Genomic DNA, 24,208 nt, shown 5'->3' with positions numbered 1-24,208 from the left:
CTGCTGTATGGATCCAGGTGCCTTTATGGTTTTGTCCCTTTATCACAGAACATCTCACGGGGGCTGGTGGACATTATCCTTGGAGCATATCAAAGAACAAGACAAGTAATATTACTATTTTAACATCAGCTGAGTGTCATGGTCAAAGATAAAAGGGATAATCATAAGGTTTAGGTAACTGGAGGTAACTCTGCAAATCTCTCTTCTCCTCCTGACTTGCTTCTTCACACTAGTCAGGAAGCACTAGAGATATTTGAGACAGGCATTCCTCACCTGATTCCTAGCTTGATGTTTTGAGTGAAGAAAATGAGATTATGTGGACCAAATAATCTAATTGCGAGGGCGAGGGTGAGTGATGGCCACAGAAGTCACCTACCTTCAGCAAATAAACCTCAGCTTCTGCAAAGGCCACGTTGGTAACACCTCCCACTGCCAAACTGTCTACTCTTGTCTGGTTTATGACTTTGCACACATCCAGCTATAAAGAAGGTGGTGCATGGCATGCTAGAGCACTCTGCAGAATCCTTGCCACCAGAAATGCCCTCCTTGATACCAGGTGAAATTGCCTCCCTTCTGCCTCACCCTGTCTCCTCGCTTCCCCTCTTTCTGTTTCCATTCATTGAGAAGGGACAGAAATCAGCTTTTTTTTTTTTTTCAGTTTCATCCTCTTGGTCTTCCATACATATAAACAACTTCTCTGGCAGGATAATGTATACTAAAGCCTGCTCTAATGTACCGCACAGTAAATCAAACTGACTTTTAAGAACTTTTGTGAAGTTACTGCTTAGTCACCACCATTTAAAAAGAAAACCTGTTCCTATTCTTTCACCTGCTTGTTATAGCTTCTAGAAATTATGGTGATATTACCTAAGAAAGAGGCAGGCAGGCAGAAGAAAAAAAGAAAGAAAGAAAAAAAGAAAGAAATAAAGATGGTAAGAAAGAGACATTCCTACTTCCATGAGAAAAAATATAGGAATGAATTAAAAAAAAAAAAAACTTTGACAAACTGAAAATAAACCCAATAATTTTTCTGTAAAATTGCCACTGACTTTTAAAAAATCTAAAAAGACATAGGGCCTGAACAATGCATGTGCACACACAGCCCACGTAGCGCTTAGTGATGTGCAAATCCACATATTCAAATTAGTGTAATTTTCTTTGAAAAGAGGAATTAAACTGACTTTCCTTTTACCCAGAATACTACAATGAGAAAAAATAATGTAAGTATACACTTAAAAAAATTTTGATATAAAGAAATAAGGGGAGGGAGCATTTTCTGATGCTGATGAAGCACAGTAACTCTGACATGATGTTGATTTCAAGTAGCCTTTCTTTGAAATACAGGTTGACTAGTGCCAGCTGGGGGTATGTTCCAGTTGTTGTTTGATGCTGTCCATGCAATAAAAGGTTATATATATTTTTATATATGTTTTTTTAATTCCACTGATTCCTTGCACTTTGTAGCCAAGGTATATCAAGTCTACACCAAAAGTCGTTGCTAGAGAGCTTCTCCTATAGGTTGTCTGTAGTACATTAAACCATATACTGTGAACACCCCCATGTGCATATCTGTGTCCAGAGGTATGCTTGGGTAATGTCCAGAGGTTTGACTTCCATACAGGAGAGTACAGCGATTTCAGAACTAAAGCTGAAACACAATCTCTCTTGCAGCTAGATACATTGCCACACATCTGGGGCTTTGGAGGTCTGCTTCAGAGTGTGCTTTCCTGGACTTCATAATGAACGGAGACACTTTGAGTAACAGCTCAGATCTTTTTACTCCACATGACAAAACAGACAAAATTCAACACTATTAATGCACAAGGGTTTGGGAGAAGAATGTGTACAGGCTGGACCATGTCAAAAGAAAATAAGATTTGTTCATATACCCTTCTTAACCCTGAAATTCATCTAGACAACCTGAAGATGTGACTGAATAACAGATGCTAGATATACCAGAACCATTTCATAAGCCTGTGCTGTTTTTCCTCTTACCCTCAGGTACTCCTCACTGAAAAGCAGCCACCTCTGATGCTGTGCTATTTGTTAAACAATGCACAGGAGCTCTCCTGGGTGGCTTTGGCTGGGGAGGGAAGGGAAAGACAACGAGCAGGCTGACTTTTCTACTGTGTGAAGCACTGCTGAAATCAGCAGAAAGGAGCTAAGAAATCTGTCTGACATCCTGTTAAAACCAAGAAACTGTTACTACAGGAGGCCTCTTGACAGGGTATCAGAGTGCACACACTGAAACAAGTTGCTTCATGGGCAGCCGAATGTGTAAACTCTCTTCCAATGTCCCTACCCCCATGAGTTCATTGATGTCTAATAAAAGATAGGCTTATGAGCACTAATGAGAACTCTCTGCTCTGCCTGGCTGCCTATTTTCATGAAATTTATAGGAACACAGTAGCTTTGGGACTTCTTCCACCCCATCAATGATAGGAAAAATTACCCAGTGGGTTCAAAGCTCAAAGGAGGAGCCCTTGACAGATTGACTGATAGATGGGCCCAGGCACACACTTACAAACAGCTTGACTGTACAAGTCTGATTTCCTTCGGAAAGAAGGAGCAGGGTTTTTATTGGTCCCAGCCAATAGATGGGATAACTTACAGCAAATTGCCTCCTATTGCCTTCTTAAGATGTTGCTTTAACAACAACTCAATGGCAAAGCACCTTCTGGATTTTGCAGATGTCACTTTCATGCTGACATGGGCCAAGTGTCCTTGCTGAGCTTGAGCAGCTATGGTACTATCACTGGTGAAGGTGTTAAAGCTGCAAGTGTGCTGAAAGCAAAGGTCTAGAAGATGACGAGAGCTTTACAGAAGCATGCCCTTCATTTTAAAGGGCAAGGCTGTGGCTTCGAGAAACAGAACAATTTCTCTGAGCATGATTTTGTTTGTGCTGCAGGGATATTTACTGTTCTAATATTTCCTGGCATTTGGGTGGTGTAGGTAGAACAGGTTTATGTAAAAAGGGGGGAAAAAAAAAGTCAAACCTTCAAAGGAGCTTTAAAAGGACAATATCCCAACCCACTCTTTGTTTGGGGGATTTTATTTGGACAGAGCTGTTGCTGAGATTTTTGTGACCAGACATTTATACACATTTTACTGCATGTTTGCACGGCTGCGTGCAGGAGATAATGTAACTGACAGGTTAGTGATGATGGATTCCTACAGCACAGAGGGTGCAGGGAGGTACATCCTCTCCAGTGTGATAGAAGCATCTTTTCCTTTTTTTCCTGCAACACCAGCAGCAAGATGTTCCCCATCCACAGGGAAGAGGTACATGGGTGGGTGCTAAGGTCCTGACCTTGACAAGCTGGGCCCAGAGGTAACTTCCCTCCAAAATCCCCACAAATGCACCCCTATGTTCTCTGCTTCACTCTCTAACACACTTCCAAAAACCTGGAGAAGACAGGTGGGAAAAGAGGACAAAATTAATAAAGAAGGCGGACAAATTTAAGTAAGGCACGGAACAGGATTTAGAAGACGTGACTTCTGCTCCAAGCTGTGTAATGAAGTGCTGCTCCCAAACCGCAATGACTCACTGTTCCTCAGTTTCCTTGTCCATATGCTGAGCAAGACAAAGAGGCTGATGTCATCTGAACGAGGCTTCAAGAGCCACTGACAGAGCTACAGAAGGACTAAGTATTATCTACATCACCCAGCAGAGCAGCATCTGTTTTAAAGCCGTCTTTCTGCCCTTCTTCACTTTGTGGGTAGAAGTGAGGAGCTTCACATTGCTGGTACAGCGATGGGGACAGGAAGGAACTGTGGTTTTACTTTGCACCCCACTCTGCTCTTTTCTTTGATCAGGAACACATGTGTTCACAACTGGCTTAGTATTTGAGGCTTGTCCATAGGAAGCAAAGTCTAACTGTGGATAGCTAGAAGAACTGGAGGACAGAAAAAGAAAAAAGAAAAGAAGAAAAAAAATATTTGGAAGCATACACATACAGGGAGAAACCCTTCTGCAAAATTTCTATGCCAGTTTCTGCAACCCTCAACCTATTCTTTTTAACACCAACTTGTTAAAATAAACTGTAGTTTGCATTTTCAGTGGTTGCTTTTTTGGCTGTAATTTTTCCTATGCTCACTCTCAGCTCTAAATACATTTGCAGAAGGAGAAATGAATATGTGCCCTTCCTGGTAGCAAATCCACTAACTGTCTCTGCACTTCATGAGGCTGTGAAAGGCAGATTTCACACCGTGTGAAACAGTCTAGGATAAATCATCCCATTCACTCTCTTCATTCATCTTTTGAATGTCTTTTGCATGTGTTCCGATTGTATCATGGTGTAGATAATGCTGAAAGACTCTTCAATATTCACTTTTAATTGTTAGCTGTTACAATGTTCATCTTTCAGAGAGGGAACATGGTTGCTGAAGAAAATCCAAATAAGCAGACACTAAAATGATGGTAAGAGGATATTTAAGGCTCAGGTACTTGGACAGTTCTCGAGGAAACCTTCCATGGAGGCCTTGGTCCAAAGGCCACTGCAGTCTGAGTAGGCTTTGTATGAAATCATAAACAGTTTCGTTAGTACACACTGATTTAAGACCTCATCTCTGTACCTCTGGAGACGTAGGAATTTTCACAGAGAGAAAACCTTACCCCCATTCAGGACCAGACTGCCTGCCCTGGCTGCTAAAAGTCCTGCTGACAGTGAAAGCAGTTGCTTACATGGAGAAGATACCATTAGACTAGTTCATGCATTTTACTTGTCCTTTAATGGGTGGAAAAAGAGCTAGACACAATCACAGAAGAGAGTGCACATTATACCCTGTCAAGAAACCCTACCAAATCTAGGCATTTATGACATGCTTCTGCAGGGGTAATTGAGCATTTGGATTGTGGATACCTGAACTGTAATTTTTCAAGGATGTCAGCTGATGAATGTGAGGATTTTCCTAGATTTCCATCTTTGCTCTGAAGGCAAAACATATGTAGTCTGTGAGCTATGCTGGCTCATGTGACCACAATGGGTTCAACCAAGGGCCATGTATTTGTTTATGTTCTGCCTGGAGCTGGTGAAGAACTACTTCTTGATATAAAACCAGCAGAATTGTGTCCTGGACCAACATGTACCTTTCTTTTTCAAGGGTGCAGGAGAGAACAGTCTTATAGCAATCTGCTTGTCCCAAGGTCTATGTCTGGTAGAGCAGCCCATGGATCTTGCTGAGCATCTATGAGGTGGGATCAGAGTCCGGCAAACTATTTGCTGGTTTTCCTGTATGCAATGGCAGGATCTTGAAAACAGCTACTAGGAATAATGGAAATCTCAGGGTTGGATAGGCTTCAGGACTCTCCTTTCAACACTTTGGAGGCAGGAGGACCAGCTTATCGAAGAAAGAGTAGTGTGAAGTGTAATATTCTACCCTGTCACTGCTAAATGACAACACTTATTATAGCTCTTTCCCATTCTGCTAATAGAAATAGCAGCAACAGGTACATATATGCCCACTAATGTAATCCTTTCTCCTGTAAGCAACGGAAAAGGTCTCACACAGCATACTGCCTTGCACACTTAATCTTCACTGCACCCTGAGTTACAGGGAGGTACAGATCTCTCTTGCTCCGAAGGAAGCAGTGATGTCCCAAAGAAGCGAAGAGACATGGCCAAGGTAACACAGGCTGCCAGTGACAGAGCAGCCACTTGAATAAAAAGTTCAGGTTGGCCCTTCTGGGCTGTCCTTTTCTGCTCATAACAGAAGCAAGTGACAGAAGCCGCCCAGCAACATGCACCAGCTTAATAACAATCATTACTATGCCAGGACACCGGATGGATAATGCAGTCCCAAAGCATGGACATGAACTAATGTCATCAGCATTGGTATAAATAGGGTGTCTGCATTTAATTAATAAATAATGGGCTGCAATGCTAATCTCCTTCTGCTAACTCTTTTCTAAAGGTGCAATCTATTAATCACACGTCACTGCCAGCCTGGTCACTTCTTTTTTTAGATTCAAGACAGAAAAAAAATAGCTAGAAATAAATGGATCCTAAATACAGCAGGGCAATTGAATAGCACAGCCAGCATTATGATCCACTGCTGATTTCAGTCCTTAGCTACAAGTTTTTCCCCCTAAGGACGGATATAATACTTTAAAGAGAGAGTGAAGGCTTGCAATGTTGTTAAAGGTCAGCATGTTACTAATGTCTGCAAAATGGAGAGTTTTTTCCCGGATTATTTGCCCATGAAAATTCTATTGGTCTACAATTTCTGTCGACATGCAATAAGACCCATTTCTGTGGGCACTGGCTAAGGGAGTTGAGATATTCCTGTTGAGATGAGGACAGCATAACTTTCTGAAAAGCACTGGAAATATCTCACCTGTTTGGCACATTGTGAGACCAGGAAGGAGCATGTGTATTTAGATCAAAAAGCAGGTTTCCATCCAAATTATTTGGATTGGAAAACATATCCTACTCTCTCTAGTTGTTACAAATAATTGATCGGAAAAATGTATCCTTACTAATTGAACTGATTTTCAAAATGATTAAAAGCTTTTCAGAAAGTTCATCTCTGCAATTCCAACCTGTTTGATATCAAAGTTGTGCTGAAACCTCAAAAGAGTCATTCTCTGGCTAAATTTCTTTATTCTTCAGTCAAATACAAGTCAGAGGTCTCAGCACAGAATGTCTGGGTGAAATTTTACAGTCAGTTTATGCAAGAGGTTAAATGAGATCTAACGATTCCTTCTAGATCTAAAACCTATTCATTTTCTTTTAATCTAGCCAGAAACGCCAGAAGAATGGCTAGTGCTCCAGTGTTTTGGCCTTTCCTCTCAAAGTCCAAGCTTCAATAAGGGAACATTACAGGCTTTAATAGAAACCACATTGCCTGTAATACCAGGGAAGAGTGCTGAATCACACACTGAGATCAAGGATAGACAGGGATAAATTCAGCTCATTGCAAACACTGGAGCATACACTTGCATCAGGATTTGAATTTCTGTTGTGAGACATGATGTTTGACCCCTGTTTTGTTCTAGGTGGTTCTGGTCCCTTTGAAGAGTTCTCTGTAAAGAGACAGTTGGTATTCAGGGACCGCTACACCCCAGTTTCCTCCTCCACCCTTGTTTCTCCCTTAGTGCCCACAGACCTGCCTCCCCTGTAGCGAGTGACAAGGTGGCACAACGGGCTCCCTGTTAGTGCGGTGTGTTTCTCAGGCGTCTGCTGAACCTCAATTTCTTTTCCGTTAGCAAACTTGTACACCAAAGACAACTGCTTGGCCTTAGCTGTGACCAAATACACCAACCAGGACCACGTGGTATGAGTGTGCAGGAGGAGGGTCCTTATCAAGAAGGATGCCATGTTATTAGCTAAAGGTCTTGTGTGTGTTATTCAGGATGTCACTTGCTTTGTCTCAGAGGATGTGACCCCAAAGCAGCTTAGCTTGAAGGCTGTCCTTAGTGTTTCCTTTCCTCAGGTAGACCCTAACTCCACAGTCCCTGTCCTGATGTATTAGTTTTACTCCTGGTTGTGCAATCCAGCACAATGCTTTTTCTCACATCTGGGAAGACACTATATGACAGGTCTTGCATCCAGACACTGTATCTGGTCTTATCTTTAGAGAATAAGCTCTTAAGGAAAAGAAGGCCTCTGTCTGTTCTGTATTGTACAATGAACCTGGTGTCATGGTTCCTAACTGGTCTCCTAGGCACTGCCACAAGATAGATAGTAAATAATTAGATTTCTGATCTAGGGAGTGGAGAAACTGCTTTGGTTCAGTCCAATCTCTAAAGTCATTAAACTCATACTATCTTCATTCCCCCTTGCCTGAGGTTCTGGCCCATTCTCCCACATCTCGCCTTCATTAGCTATTCATAATAATAATAGACATAGTCATTTTGGAAAGAAAAAATCCAAGAAAGCAACTCATCCAATATACCTTACTTTGTGGCAACATAATTTCATGTTAATTGGATGGCTGCTTGGAAGTGTAGGTATTTTGTGGTTTATAATCAATGCATCTGGCCATTCATCAGAAACTCAAGAGATTGATAAAAGAAATATTTGAGGGAATTAATTACCATTCTTATGGCAGTTCATGGGCAGGAAGTATTTTACTGGTTATTAATTCCTGCATACTAGGTTTGATGCTACAAGAAAGCATCCCTCCACTGAGGCCACCCCTAAAACGTTTGAGTTACTTATCCCTTATTTTTAATGCACTTCTAGTCCTGTTCATTGGGAAATCTCAACTTGTGTTGTGAAACAAACCTGCCCTGACATGGAACTTGTCCTGCTGCAGTTCCCACAGGCATGAGCAGGAAGCATCTCCTACAGGAACAAGTCTGACCTGACTCCACTGTGAAAGTGGGAGGAATCAGCCCCACAAAGCTGGCTCCAGCTGTTTGGAAGAACGTCATTATTGGGGAGATTTTCATAAGGAATATTTAGATACCTAAGGCCCATTGACTTTATGTGAGATTTGAGCAGTGAAACACGTTTGACACTTTTGAACATCTCTATCTAACCAAGTTACTTCTGTGGAACTAATGATTAGAGAACCTGAGCACCTAATAATCTTAAATATATGCATCCTTGCAGCACCAATGCTGTTTTGTAGAAGGAAACTGGAACCAGAGCAAGAAGTTGGGCCAATTTTATGTATATATTCAGAGAGTCAAAGATAGTATTAGTCAATAGATAGAAATGGAGTGAGAATAATAGCCTGACCCTAAGTAACCTCTTCAAGGTCAAGGAGAAAACCTGTGGCAAGGCAAGAAGTTAAGCCTCAGTACTCCACGATGCAGTCTGTTGCCCTATGTAGAGCCTTCTCTTCCTCTGTGAAGGATCAGGCTGCAAGACTGCCCTTAAAATTGAAAAGAAAGGAAGCAGTCCCTCACTAATTGAAGCCAACTGTTTATCCTCCCTGGGGGAAAATGTTTCAGTGCAGTGCTGCCTTGAAAATTACCTCTCTACAAATGATATTACAAGGGGCCATATTCATTTGCCATCACAGATTCCAAAACAAGCTGGTTTTAAAGATAAAAATATTTTTCTTAATTATGAAAACACATTTTAAAGACACTGATATTATGCAGTGCTTTTAATTTGAAACCTTTTTTTTTTTTTTTTAAGTTCACTCTCTGGCAGGAGAATGGGAGTGGTAGCAAACTCAAATACAAAAATGAAAATGGAAATTGCCTTTAAAGAGGAATCAAAATTGATCAGATTATCTCTATTGCTCAGGCTGATTGGGATGCAACCCCTCCTATTCTTCCCCTGATATTATGAAGCAAACGCATTAATGGAGAAAGACGCCTTCCCTTTTTAAGACAAAACCCCAGCATGTCCTACAATCCATAGGTTTTATATAGCAATTTTTATTCATAGATCTTAACTAGGGTTTCAGAAAAGTCAAGTATCATCATTCATATGATACAGATGGAAAACTGTGGCATGAAAAGGTGAAAGTTGCGATTCATCTTACCTCTCTTCAGGTGTCTAAAAGTGAGATGTCTAAATCTGAGTTAATTGCCACAGGTTAATTCAGGATTCAGTGGAGAGAGAGAGAAGGGAAACTTCCAGGTGCCATTTATCCTGTTTATCTTAGGATGGGGTGAAACACAGTTTGGGAGTATCTCTCTCCCTCCACTGTCCATAGGAGGACCCTAGATGACTAACTTAGACTATATGCCTAATATTTAGGTGCTAAAGTTAGGCAAAGTGAATCCTGCCTGAAACATCATTTTAAGGACAGTGGCACAGAAGTCCTATTTAAAATTTCTTCTTTCCCTAAGTCCAAGGCTCTTGAGAGGCCCAGTTTCTGGATAACAACACTAGGTACAGCTTAATCAGAGAGCTAAATTGTTTACATAGGTATTTTCTACCTTCCAAACTGATTTCATGTACATACTGCAAAGTATATATAACAACTTGAAAATGCTGTGTATGCCATGGAGAAAAGTTTTCTTGACCTCCAGTATCTCCTGAGTCTCAAAACTTCCTGCAAGCTGTGATACTATAATCTGGGATCTCAGCAGGCAAGGGGCAAAATCCCTCTCACTGAAATTCGCACTCAGAGAAGAGAGAGTCCAGTCTGCATTGAAACTGCAGGGCTGAGCCAGTCTTATTTTAAATTGCTGAATTGTGACCTCTGTGTGCCAATAGCTGAGGGTACTGACTATATTCCAGACATTTTCTAACTCCTACATCACACTAAAACTCGCTGTCCAGAAAGACCCTGGATTACTCTAGAGTCAAAGGTCTGTGCAAGCACGCAATAAACAAGTGACAGTCATGAGGAAACAGGCACACAGCATTATGAGCTGAACACTGTGCTCAGTTTATACCCTGGGAATACTTTAGGCAGCAGTATGACTGCTTGAACTATACCATATCTGGAAACAACAAACTTATTTATCTAGATCCAGGGTTTTAAAAGTGTTTAGGTACTTGATTGACATTGATTACAGTTGGGGTTAGATGAATAAACAAATACAGGTTAATTACATGTGTATGTAAGATGCATGCAACTGTAAGTTGCCAGAAAGAACTGAAATTCAGACCTAGAGTAATGATGGCAGGCAAGGGAATAACTTTGGATATCTTATAACATTTTTTGTTATTAACTATAAAACATGCCTCTTTTTGTCCCCATTCTAAGACACCTGCAACCAGAGAGTTTTCTGCAAGATGCTTCAGTTTCCTTTGTACTAATTCTTCTCTTTGTCGTTCCTCCTTACATCACATTTTGCACCAGACCTCTTCTAAGACCTCTGCCTTCCTGGTACAGCAATCAACAACAGGGCATTTTGACGTGGGGAGAGAGACTGGATGTTATGCATTACGGGACTTGCTCAGGGATTGCTTGTACATTTTCATTAAAGTATCACTTGGTAAAATACAGGAAAAGAACCCACACAACAGGAGCAAGGACAACACCAAGCCCCTCATACGTAACTTGCTCCTGACTGTATAGGGGATGTTGATGCATCACCGCTCCAGGAGCTGGGCTTGGACTCAGTGTGAGAACATTTTGATCCTTTGCGAATGTCAGACCAAGCGCACAAGGAAGAAGCTTGGAAAATCTCAACAAGCAGATGAAATTTATAAGGTGTGAGTATCAGTCACCCTTACTTTATTCAACATCAAGCAGAAAAATAGCCTATATGTTCCCTTTCCCCCAAATGCTTCTCCAAAAGAAAAGCAAAATATGCCTTCCATTTTTTAAAGATATGCCCATGTAACCATAACTACAAATTTGTCAATAGAAAAATACATAATAAATAGCTTGTTATTTCGACTTTTTTTGTGAGACAGTTCATTAGAAACTTCATTTGTCTACATAGATTGCACTTATTCAGCTATATTCTAATAAAATGCACATTGCTTCCAATAAAGGGAATGCATTTGCTATTGATGCGCTATAAACTACTATACAGAGAGGTGTTATTATATCCCTGTGTAATAACAAGCCAATTATAATGATCAGCAAAACCTTTAGAATAAAGTCAATGCACAAGGAGTGATTATCATAATGCATTCTAACTGTTCAGTGCCATAAATGCTTTGCAATTAATTGTGGAGCATATCTATAAATGTGTTATTAATGCTGTATAAAAACTCATTGACAAGCAACCTTTACATTAAAAAAAGATACTAGGATTGTAATGTGTCCCTGAGTTCACCTAGGAGGTTGAGCTGTATTTACAAAGATGGATTTTTTTATATAGGATTACACTTTTTATTTCCTCCACTTTCCTCCTCCTACAACTTCTTCCATTTTTGCCCTGTTGTTGAAAAACCTCCAAATATCACTCTGCAGTGTGAGGGCCCTTGATCATCCACCATACTTGATTTTTGGTCCTGTACACATAATTTTGGGCACAGCTACAAGCTTTCACTGGTGTCTTAACCCTATGACACTGACAGCCTGACATGCATGAATGCCAAAGGCACTAGGTGCAAGAAATGAGCAAATAAAACGTACCACAACCTAAGCAGGCATGCAGGAAGGGTGAGAAGGAGAAGGGAATTGAAGTTACATAATTGATCAAAAGTTGTTTGGTAGCAGAGAAAAGAACCAGTATCAAAACCTCAAGGCGATGAGCTCCCCAGCCTCTCCACAGGCTCTGCTCTAGACTATCCTCCTTCTTGTCAGTAAACTATTAGGTTACAGATGCTTTATGAAAAATGTGCAATATGTTTTGTTTTTTCCTTTTATTCCCTTAATACGTGATTTTAAAAGGTTGTCCTTAGGACATGTGCTAGAACAGAGTGTTCTCTGGATCTTTTCCAGTTCCGATTGATGGGCACACTTGCATTGACTTCAATCACGATGGAAAGGGCAGACGTGAAGAAAAGTTTGATGTCCCTTATATTCTTTCAGAAGGTGAGTGTGGAATGGAGCACATCAGCCTTCAGCAGAGTCTTCGAATATAAAACACTACACATGAGGATCTGCCAGAGTCTATTTTCTCCCCCATTTTTAAGTTTTATCAGACAGTGGAGAGCATGAATGGGGTCATCCAGAGCCACTCTGAATTAACTGATTCATTTGCATGCTGGTACATTCTGCCTGCTTGAAAATACAACAGGGTGTCCGCTGTCAGTAGGGTCATGCAATCCTGAATTTCCACAATAAACCAGGCGATTTTAATTTCCCATTGACTGTGATCAGTCCCACAACAAGCCACAGCTAGAAAAAGAAGATTTCCATGAGTTCTAAAATCCTCTTTCTAGATGTGGTTTGTCTTAGGGCTAAAGGAAAAGCACTACATATTTTAACAGCTATTCAGACTTGGAATAAAATTCAGTGGACAGGTTCTCTTTGAACCCAGTGGATTTGAGCATTGCTGTAGAAGGTTCCATCACACACAATAGGGTCTAAAGTTCAGCTCTGCCTTTCAAAGACTGTGCCTTCACCTGACCTGAGAGAAAGGAATAATGTCCAAATCTAGGTGAGTTTCTTGATTCTGCCCTGAACTCAGTGCATCCCTGTTCACATGGGCAGAAAACCAGGACATATAGGCCAGAAGGGGCAAGAACTATTCTTGAGACTGTAGGATAGCTAAGGTGATCTTCATGGTCCTTGGCCCAGCTCCTTCCCTAGGCCTTGACTAGATAGACAGAGAGGCGAACATGCTTCAAGGCACTGACAGCTCTTCCTCCCAATACTACAGCATCTCCAACACCCATTCCTCAGCAGCCCACTCTGTCAGTGACACTAAGGATTTCTGTTGGTCCTTACAATTCTCCAGCCTCCGAGGAAAGAAAGCTGCCTCCCAGTTTAATATCACGATCTTTTGGTTAGGTTCATGATTTTTTTTTTTTCCTTTGACTCATGAGATCATCTCCTCTCCCAGTGGATTTTTTTTAACAGAATATTAGATTATTTTTAAACAGTCATTCCTTCCCTTTACCCTTCAGACAGAGATATTGCAATTCAGCACTAGTGTACTGTTTAATATTGGATATGTAATTAATAGAGAAAAGATATTTAGATTTGGGTGTGGGGGTATTTTTGGGTTTTGAGTTGGTTTTTTTTTTTTTATTCCTCCTGCAAGAAAAGTCAAAACCAACTGATTGATCATGTTTGGGGCAAATCTCAGGAAGAGGAGTTGTATGAGACTTAGGAGGAGGATTTGGCAAGGAGTTGGAAATTTCCTTTCAAACTACAAGGGAAGATAAAGAGGGAGAGGGATGTTGTTTAAACTGTTGTGGACACCGAGGGAAAGAATATGAGGTGTGGTAAATGATTTGTTCAGAGGTCTTGAGTTCAGACCCCATAAAATGTGAAGATAGGACCTGTTACTGTCCAACTAGTAGTTGGCTGGCACAAGTGCATTGTGTGACCTTTGCAAGTCCCTCTCTGTGCCTTGCTCTACCTGAGCTATAAAAGACTAGGGTAAGTCATACTGGGCTCATGGCGATGTTGAAAGAGTTAATGAGGATGCGTTCATGGAGAAGTAGGCTGGGATCTTTTCCCTCAACTGTGAGAAGGGAGAACATTATCTGTCTCCCTGGGGTGTTTGCCAGTGCCATCTGCCTGCTCCAGCTGAATGAATGTGGGGACCATAAAAGAAAGATTAGCAGTTGAAGAAAAAGCTGTGGCAGGCCACATAAAGATAGGTTGTATGGATCAACACCTGGAAAGAGGACATTTCCTCAGCCTGCTCTTGTGCTTCTGGAGTGAGAAGTCTTTTAAAGAAGCCCACAAAGGGTACAAGATAGGGAATTGCTGGTAAAGTGACTTCCATGGAGCTCGATGTGCCAAGCAACACATATGGCTCTGAGATAAGGAAGAGATGAGAATTACAAAGGTGCAGCCCTGATGCGTGCATAGTCCCAGACTTCAGGACTTGCTGCATGCAGGCATAGCCTAACCTCCAGCAGCACAGGAGAGGAGATGCTGAGCTCTGTCAAGATTTTCATCTCCTTACATATCCTTAACTCTCTTCTTCAGACATTTCCAGTCTGAAGGTCTGAGCAACCAAACCTACTCTTTGCTAATGCTTCCAAGAAAGAAGGCAATCATTCCATGTAGCGTTGTTATACCAGTGTGAAGCCAAACCAAGCACAAAGCAACTAGTCTTGCTTGATTTCAACACTTAAACAGGACTGGACCTAGCTGGTACCTAGATGGGAAGCTTCCTGTGAGGTTTTGGCCATGAGCACAAGCCATGGAATTCTGATCAGTTAAATGGAAAACAGCTAAATAACAAATAGTTACTGGGACTTTGAGCTGTGTTTGTCACAGATAAATCCTGCCAGCTGCAGCAGAGAGCTAACGGGAGTTAGAAATGGCCCAGATGAAACAAGAAATAGATCCAGAATTTTGTCTCAAAGATAAATAGGGCTTAGAAACCGTGGAGGGACCACTCTGGCCCCATCATCGTTGCTAAGCTGATGGAAAGGAATAAAAAGAAAGAGATCATAGTGCATGAGCAAGGCACCATTGTTTTGCTGTTTACTGTAAATGAGTGCTTGGACATCTTGCTCTGGAGCTGGAATAAACCATAACCAAGCAGACAATTTCAGGACCTGCACATTGAGTAACGGGTAGAGAAATGATGTAAGTCAGTTGAAATATGAAGTCCAAACCTTCCAGCTGCTGTTACCATGTCCCCCAAATAGCAGACAAAAAAAGACACACTGCACATGCCCGCCCCAAACATGCACAAACAAATTTGCTTGGAAGCACAAACACACACAGAAGCTTTAGTAGATTTGCAAAGTCTTGCATGCAGAAAACACTGCAATGTGACGAATTGCAGACTCTCCTGTAAATCTGTCAACACGCTCTCTGCAGGACACTGCAGCCTTTCAACTCTAGACCACTTTGGACTTTGTCTTTTTATTTTCTTTAGTCCAGGAACCTTCGCTATCCCTTTCATAAAATGCAGGATGACCCCAAATCCACTGTGAAGTTTTTCTTGGTAGAGATGTTAAGATCGGGCCTGGGTAGTACACTGTGTGCATCTTTGCATGTCTTCCTTTACAGACCTTCTTCTGTCCTTTGAGAGGAATGTAGGAGCAATGGAGCATCTAAGCATCACTAACGGAGTGCAACTAGAGTAGCAGGAGAGTCCTTTCCTTTTAAAAAATGTTAGTCCCTGTACAACATAGTGGGACCTTGGGGCTGCATTTATCATGGGTTAACCCTGCCAGCTGCAGCGAGAGTTGTCTAGTGAGAGCTGGAGATATTGTGGATAAAATAAGAAATGGCTCCAAACTTTTGCCCCAAACCACAAAACAGAATTGAAATCTTTCCCTGAGTTTGCAAAACTTTAAGTCACTGATATCTACAGACTATTTTTAGAGCCGAATATGAGACAAGGAACCAAGGAAAAAAAATCATCAACAGCATGAAAAAATAGAAAATTCTGTCAGTTTAATTGAGATTTGTAATGTTCAGAATTTAACATGGAGTTATATCTTACATCCCTAAAACCATATTGGACTACCTAATTTATGGTGAAGTGGTTTCTGCATAGTCAAGCTAAACTTTGGACAATACAAAGGCCAATGAGAGTTTTTAAGATATCCTTAATAGAGCTAGAGTTATACTCTGATTTTTCAGAATGAAATACAGAGTTGTTGCCTTTTTATCACATTCTATCAATTCTATCACTTCTAAAGTCTCTATAAAATGTCAAAGGACTCTGACCTTCCAATCAGGTATTTGAAGCTTCATGAAGAATTTTATAGAAGGAATACCCCTGTATAACATTTTGTAACTTGACTATACACACATGTACAAACAGGCAGGAACACAAAATGCAAAATTTTCCCATTAATTTAGACTATTTCCCTAGAGAAATGTACTGAGAATACACTCATTTCCAGTTCCTGTGAGATTAGGCAAATGTAAATAATGCCAGTTTTTATTGAAAAGGATTGCACTCTTTGCCTTGCTTCTAGTCCAATATGGGGATTAACAAACAAAATAATAAAACCAGTAAAAATAATAAGGGGCGCTCAGCATTTCCATTTTGTTGGCTTGAGTGTAATTTGTGCCAAGCAACATTTTGAATTCTTTCCTAAACATAGATGGTCTGATAGTCTAAATCCTTATTCACATACACTAAATGCTAACACACCCACTCTTGGTTCAACTGAGAATCAAGACACAGGAATGGTTAAAGACCAAGAAAATCCAGGCTCCAGAACAACAGGAAAAAAATGCTAAGCAGTTTCTGGTTGGGGAGAAGAGTAAATTTTGGACTCTCATCAGCTTTGGATTGTGAGAGAACTTGCTGGAAAAGTCAAAGATCCATGTTTTAGCAAAATGCAGATATATATCCCTATATAAAACAATCTCACTTCCTTAAGAGCACTACTCACCATTTCCAGTAAAAGCCTCCTTGCAAAAGACAGTTTAAAAGAGCACTGCATTCTTTCTTCAGTACCTTGACCTACACCAAAATTCCCCATAAGCCAGAAGACAGAGGTGTATTCAGAGTGTGGGCTTTGGGCAGACCGAAGGCTTGTGCTGTGCAGAAGAGCTGCTTCATCTTCCAAGCCCCCTCTTCCCTCACTTCCCATCCCAATACACGGATGGGGTATAATAAGCTACAACTTAAGTTCCTTTGTTGTTGAAGTTGACCTTTATCTTGCAGCCCTAATGAAGTCTTTTGATGTGCTCCTAAGATACACAGCCTCCTTTTTAGCATTCTGTTTGCTGTGCCTGCTTTAACCAGTAGGCTCATGGAGAATGTAAGTTTTCATACAATGCCTCCCTTGGGTGCCAGTTCTTCTTTTCTCCCATAGTTGCCCTTGAGTTATGCCATCCTGAAACATCACCAGCCCAGAAGCAGCTTGTCAGTGGGGAATTAGGACGTGTATTTCACGCCAATGATGAGTGCACCCTCTTGGCCCCTGCATTAAGATCACCACCGACAGGAGCAATATGGGAGTGGAGAAGGTAAGAAAAGATGAGGTTTGTGTGTGTTGGGGAGATAATTAGCTAAAATGCAATGAGGAGGGAACCACTGGTGTGATGGATAATGTGGAATCAAACAGCCAGTGGAGCCCTTTGCAGTTCAATCCACCCCTCCTGAAAACAGCTGCTCTTAGCTAAAGAGTTTGAAAACCCTTCCCAGAAAGCCAGGCATGTGTTCTCTATTAGTGATTTGCATAAAAAAAAAGAGTGATTGGGAGCTACATACCCTGTAGGCGCACTAAGCAAATTGGCCAGCCTAATTATTATTTTTTGGTATGTCTAATTAAATAGACAAAAGGCCCTTCCTTCACTCTCGCTGTCTGCACGAGCTCCACTGGAATGTGTATAATGTCCCCTCATTTGCCCAGGCAGCTGAGCCTTTCCCTTTTCCCCTAGGAGATCAGCATTGATAATTGCCCATAGCTTACCCACTCCTACTCAGACACGAAGCCAGATCGTCAGACAAGAAGGGAAAGGGGGTAAATTGACTTGGTTCTGTTAAAAACCACCGGACGATGCTGTATGATGTGACATGCCTTTGTTGCAGGTTAGCAACGTGCCATGGCCCTTGATAGCAGACTTGCCATTGCAGAGCCCATCAAATATTTTCTGCCTAGTGTTGGCCAAATTCCCTCGAATTTACTTTACGGGGACTCTAAAAGTGCAATATTTATCCCCGAGCTTTCTGGAGTTTTGCCAGCACTCAGCTTTTCTCCTGCTCTGCAATTACACGGCACCACAGCCCTTCCTTACAGACCCTCTGTTGATCTGCTGGCTTCACCACTCCGTAACACCAGCCCTTTAACTACAAGCTATGTACAAAGTCTTCCAATGACTTCAGTCACTGGAGAGTTTCAGTCTCACACTGTTGCAGGCAAAGCCTCTGGAATCCAAAGCTTTTAACTGAAAAAAGAACACAATTTCAGTGCCTTTTGTCTGCAAGGCATTTTACTCATTTTTAAGTAGTTGTTGCTGGGGATTTCCACTAGTGCCAGCACAAAGACAGTTGTCCCGTAAATGAGGAAGAGTTTAAGTCTATGGTGGAAATTAAAGAGTTTTCACACATCTAAGAGCCACATCATTACTTAGTGACAAAATCTACTCCCACATTTATATGATACGTAAGCACTAGTGTTTTTACTGCATATATGGGCAAAAGCCTCTCTATTTTTTCCCAAATAGATAGAGAGGAAGGAAGCACTGTGTCGTTATATATGTGTGCGTATATATATAAACTTATAGAGATCAAGAAAAAAAAGCAGAATGGTAATTTATCCAGCATAACAGACCATCTCGTACTTTCTCAGTGAGCTCTGTGTTTGATCTGACAGGTCCCTATTAGAAGACTACGGTGAAGTATCACCACATCAGTTCTGGTAGAAAACCTTTTACAGGAAACACCTTATCACTGGTGATCTATTGAACGGTCACTTAGCAAAGCCTTCCAAATCTGCTGTGCAGGATGGAAAAACAAAAGAGCAGATCCTGATTTCAGCTACACCTGTGCAAATCCTGAATAACTCCCTGGGACTGAGAGAAGTCTTCAGTTTCCACAATGGGTTTATCCAGATAAGCTGATACAGGTGCAGAAAACTCTGCTGCCTCAGAATTTGCTTTTTCTGAAGCAGAGTTGCTCCACTCCAAGCAGAAACAACATGGTGAGAGAAACCATTAAATATCTGCTTTATCCTAACCAAATTAAACACCTCTGCAGCTCAGCCCAACATAGGTCTGAAAAACCTACGTTGCCATCACCGCTGTTAAACTTTGTTAAGTCAGCGCCTGATGCTTCACTTCTTAATGAGGCAGTTATTTGTTTCCCAGGCAATCGCTGGCACCTGCCTGCCTTTTAAAATCAAATAATAATTGAATATGAGGAAAGAGAGACGAAGTAAAGGAGATTTAATAAAGAGAATCTTTGCTGCAGAGGGAATTTCTTTGGCAGTGATTACGTTACTAATTGATCAGCACATTGCCTGAGAGAAGCCAGAGACAACAATTATACTTAGGACTGAGGCTGAAAGCAATGCAGTCAACTACCTCCTCGGCTTTCGCTGTCCGCTGGTTTCACCTGGATCGGTCTGTTCATCTGTAAGAAAGAGCAAAGACATGTAATTAATGGTGGAATCAAACATTCATGTACAGAGGCTTGCTTTGTTTTTTACCATGCATCGTAGTTAGCACCAGAATTTACTCCATGAGGGTGGAAAAAGCAATTAGTTAGCAAAGAAATAACTGCAGAGTACAGGCTGCTTCTTGGTTCAGGGTAAATCAGTGTCACCCCATTTGCCTGACAGGGGCTCTGTTGAATCATGTTGGGAGAGGGATCTGACTCATTTCACACAGTTCATGAAATTTTAAGCATAACTTTTTAAATTTCTAATAGTCTAATAGTTTCCTCTGGAAAATACTACTGTGTCAGAGCAGAAATGCTTTGTCAGAACATCAGGATCAGTGAAACTTTAATTGCAAAGATTTCTTGAGATTGGCACGATGAAAAGAAAATGGAAAAGTGAATTCCACCTCCACTGTTAGCTCAGTAGAAGAGTCACCTGTAACATAGCAGACTCCATTTCATACCTGGGAAATGGGATTTGGATCCGGTTTGTCCACGTGTCACAGGAGTGCTGGGTATTGAGATTTTTTTTGGTGGGAGAGGGTAGGATATGAGTCAAAATGTCTCCCTCTGTTGCTTTTTCAAACATCTTTTTCCTTTCTCACATCAGAATATAGGCAAGTATGAAAAACCTGCCATCATGCTGTGAATAGGATTTCTGTTCTCCAACTTATCCCTCTCTCTCAACAAAAGCGTTGGGAATCATCACTATCCCCAGAGCTGCTCACTCCCAGAAGAGAGGGCAACAGATGTCCATGATCATCTTCACTGGTAGTGCCTAACATGATGTGGGTATCTGATGAGCAGGAGTGAGGATATACCCCTCCTCTTAATAGCTGGAAGTGCAGATTGGATCAGAACCAGCTGACATTTTCATCTGAAAGCCCTTCCCTTCCTCTTCCTCCATGTCACTTAAAGCAATCCATACGCTATGCAGAGGGACTATTCAAAATATTTCTGTGTGTGACTACCCTGAGTGTAATGAAATTATCCTTTAGATTTGGCAACTAAAGAAAGTGAAAGTTCATACAGGCATCACAAGGAGGAGGAACTCAGAAGGCAATGGGAATCTCTCAATAGATTGCTTCCCAATAAAGTCAGACCACGAACTGGCTGATGAGTGTCACAGGATGCCTTCAGGTGATACTGTCCCTCCCTTATCTGTGGCTAATCACAACTGGGAAGCAAAGCTGTTAGTTTTCTGTTTTCTTTTTTTTCCCTAATTTCTTTTTTTTCCTGAAAGTACTTCATAATCATTTAGATTTATTCTAATTGCTCTGCACACATATTTAGCAATAAAAAGTTATCAAGCTGGCTGACAAGTAGGTTAAGATGGTGGAGAACCTAGCAGATCCTGCTGCATTGTTGTCTCAAGAGGAAAATGTACTTAGCCATAAACTGACTACAGTTAGACTCACACTCAGGAAGAAAAGGATCTATGTCTCCAGATGTTACTGAGCAATTTCTCCTCTCCTGTGTGCCTGTATCATCCAACAAACTCCAGACAGTTGGAAGTGCTAAATCCAACAGAGAACCTGGTACTGGATAAACCGTGTATCAGCCCCTGCTTCTGCAACTGTAAAGATCTGTCTCTCACACACGTATCACGAGATATTACCAGGGCTGGAGGTGTTACATTTAGCAGGAGCAGAATGGACATCCTGCCATAGGGCTCCTGTAACCACATGTAAACAGCTAGCTGTTACAGACATCTAAAGATCTGACATCGCATGGGTGAGGAGGGTAATTTATGTCATGTAACTCCAAATGTCTAAAAAGTGTAATTTTAAGCCACTCTTAAGATTGGTGTCTGAGATAAAAAGGATGAATGGTCCTGTGCAGTGCCTGTTCCTCTCCACTGATCATAAAGGTAGTCTATGCAGTTAGAGTTAAGTGAGATGTACTCCATCTTGGTTCTCATACACAGCATAATGAAGCAGTTACTGTACTCTAACTTCCCCCAGCTGCTCAACCATTGCAATTGGTTTGCGTTTACAGCACGTTGGTGTTGACACCATCCATGTACCAAGATCTGACTTGAGAGCTGTTAACTTTTGACAGCTGCACTCACGCTATGTATTATGGGTTCCTAATGTGGACACAATGGCTAATCTAACTCCAATGGTCAGAGGAGGGTGGTCAGAGGTCCGTGGTGCTCACTCTAAGATAGCCAGAACCTGCATCCCAAGCAGTCAGTAAGAGAAATAGTCACAGTGGCCAGGAATTTATAGGAGGTGTGCTGCGTACAGCCCTGAGAGACAACGTCTGGAGTCCAAAATGGACACAGCCTTGCAATGCAGAACACTCCATAAATCTGCCATCGTAGGTACTGATCTGAAGCCTGCTAAAGTCCATGAAAATCCCCACTGAACTTGAGTAAGCTTTGCATCCAGCCTTTAGAAAAACTACACAGAGGTCTTCCTACTTGTTGAGTTGGATGCGGTCAGTTTGCAAAAGGCAGAGGAGAAGATCAGACCCTTTAGCAAACATGAGAGAAGGTTAATATTTGTTTAGAGTTTTTTATTTTTTTGAGATTGGGGCATGAAAAAAAAGAAGACAATCCTCAAGAAAGGGAAAGAAAGAGGGAGGGAATGAGCATCCAACAGAGGAAGAAAAAACTGGGGAAATTAATAAGTAAAAGGCTAGTGTAATTTAATGTACACTATGATTTATACACTTGACAATTTCTTTATAGACCAAAAAGAAAGTGCTGCCTGCACAGAGCCCATAATACAAATTGAGATCATCTTGACATGAAAGACACCAATTATAGGGAGAAACACTGAGAGGAAAATAATTAAGTTTCCTCTCTCCATCTATGGATTTTTTTTTTTTTTTTCCCAGAGACGCTCTGGGAGCAAGGAGCTGGCATGGGGAGCAGAAAAAGGCTAAGTGGGGAAATAAAAAACCAGAAAGATATATCTTCCCCAGTCTGGGGAAATGCCTTCTTGGGGAGAAGGGAATTCAGAGGTTCAAGCTCTCTACTTATATTCTTCAGCTGGGAATTGTCATGGGTTTAATGGAAAGAAACCAAAGTTTATACTCCAAACTTCAGTCTTCTGAATAGTGGTTGGAAGAATATTGGTGTGGACATCTTTAATATCTGTCCCATCTTGGTGGACCCTGAGAGTGTGATAGGAGAAAGAAGATTTGCCAGTCAGCAAATCTGATTAATACCATGGGTATCCACTTGGAATCACAGGAACTACAGATGTGGCTGTGAGATTTTTATTGATCCTTATCACTAGAAGTCTTCAAAAGACATTTGGCAACATGGGTTAAGACCTAGGTAGACTGATCCAGCATTTGAACTGACAGACAGACTGGATGAACCCTGTTAGGCTCTTCTCTAGGATGTGCTACGCTTCTGTTCATTGAAACGGCCCTTCTTCTGCCCATGGATGCTCTTTGTGCTCTCCTTTGAAATATTATCATGGTTCATTATTCTAGATTATCCTTGTTGGGCTGCCACAGTGAAAGAAGTATACTGTTTTACCATTAGTTAACCCAGAAAGAGTTTATCTCCTCTTTAGCTTCCCTCCTGTCCTTTAAGACCTGACTAAAACATTTATTCTTGATATAAACTGTGAAGATTCCTGATGTAATGGTACTAGAATGTTTAATAGTCAGAAATCCTTTATAAATCAGGACAATACGCTTATCCTCATTCATGATTCAGAGTCCAATTTGGCCACAAATTTACTCTGAAGTGCCTTACTCAACTGCAATGCCATAACAGAGGTATGCCGAGGACCACTAAGTCACAAAGGGATTTAGTCAGGAGCCACAAAGTTTAATTCGGGCTTCTGGTTGCATATGACAGACACAATTTTCAAAGGGGTGGCAAGCAGATGGCAAACCAGAGTTTTACTTACAACTGTGTTCACAGTGTGGCCTCAGGCAAAGTCTGTGTCTTAGATTCCCTGTCTGTATTGGGAACTATGGGCACTGGGTACCACTACAGCTGTGAATCATCCGTATTTCGGAAGGGGGGTTGCAGGTCTCTTTTCCACAAATGCCATAAGCGCTTGGATTGATGAAGGAGTTAGAACTTCAGGTGCATCACACGTCTCATTTTCTTTTGATCTTTTGCACGTTCGCCTCTGCTGAAACCACCTTTACTATCACCTTTGCGCATCTTGGACAAGATGATCCTACTTGTTACACTTCATGCCCTTCATTTTGTCTTTCCCTTCCTTTTGTCTAAAACCAACCCGTTCAAATGATGCCAGATGTCATCCTCTCACATCAACTTGCCAATTGCCCCACCTACCCCCACCCCAATCCTCCCTGCAAGTAGAAATGTGACATCATTTTTCATGTCCAATTACAGCCACTGTGGTGCCACTGTTAAAAGACAACGCAGGTACTCCTGTCAAAACGGGTTTGAGTTACAAGAAGCGATGAATTACAGCAAGCCCTTTTTCAATTCTCCGCAGAAATGAAATGTCAGAGCTTGCTGCTGTATTTTTCTCAGCACCATCAGCTACAGGCCACTGCAGGAATTAGACAGGGGACAGATGCTTTTCTGCATCATGATTTTTTTTTTTCCTAAGGTTGTCATTTTCTACCCCACCAACCTTTTTCTGCTCCTTCTGGCTCTGATATTAATTTAGAGCAGGTAGAAGGATCACCTGGGAAAGAAGAGTAGGAAGCAGAGACAGCTGATTTCTCACTGTCTCCATCTTTCTT

The 24,208-nt window shown here is 41.4% G+C and overlaps 1 protein-coding gene across 18 annotated transcripts in view; it reads right to left on the bottom strand.

Moving 5' to 3' along the window:
* The window catches only part of CELF4 (CUGBP Elav-like family member 4), a 703,740-nt gene that overhangs the window by 267,612 nt on the left and 411,920 nt on the right, over positions 1 to 24,208 (bottom strand). For all 18 annotated transcript variants that reach the window (XM_068422675.1, XM_068422655.1, XM_068422661.1 and 15 more), the window contains one exon: positions 19,441 to 19,489. In XM_068422675.1, coding sequence (XP_068278776.1) covers positions 19,441 to 19,489 — 49 coding nt within the window. The remainder of the gene's footprint in view (positions 1 to 19,440; positions 19,490 to 24,208) is intronic.

Source organism: Nyctibius grandis, chromosome Z (assembly GCF_013368605.1).
Source record: "Nyctibius grandis isolate bNycGra1 chromosome Z, bNycGra1.pri, whole genome shotgun sequence".
Classification (NCBI taxonomy): Eukaryota; Metazoa; Chordata; class Aves; order Nyctibiiformes; family Nyctibiidae; genus Nyctibius; species Nyctibius grandis.
This window is presented reverse-complemented; position numbering and strand designations above follow the sequence as displayed.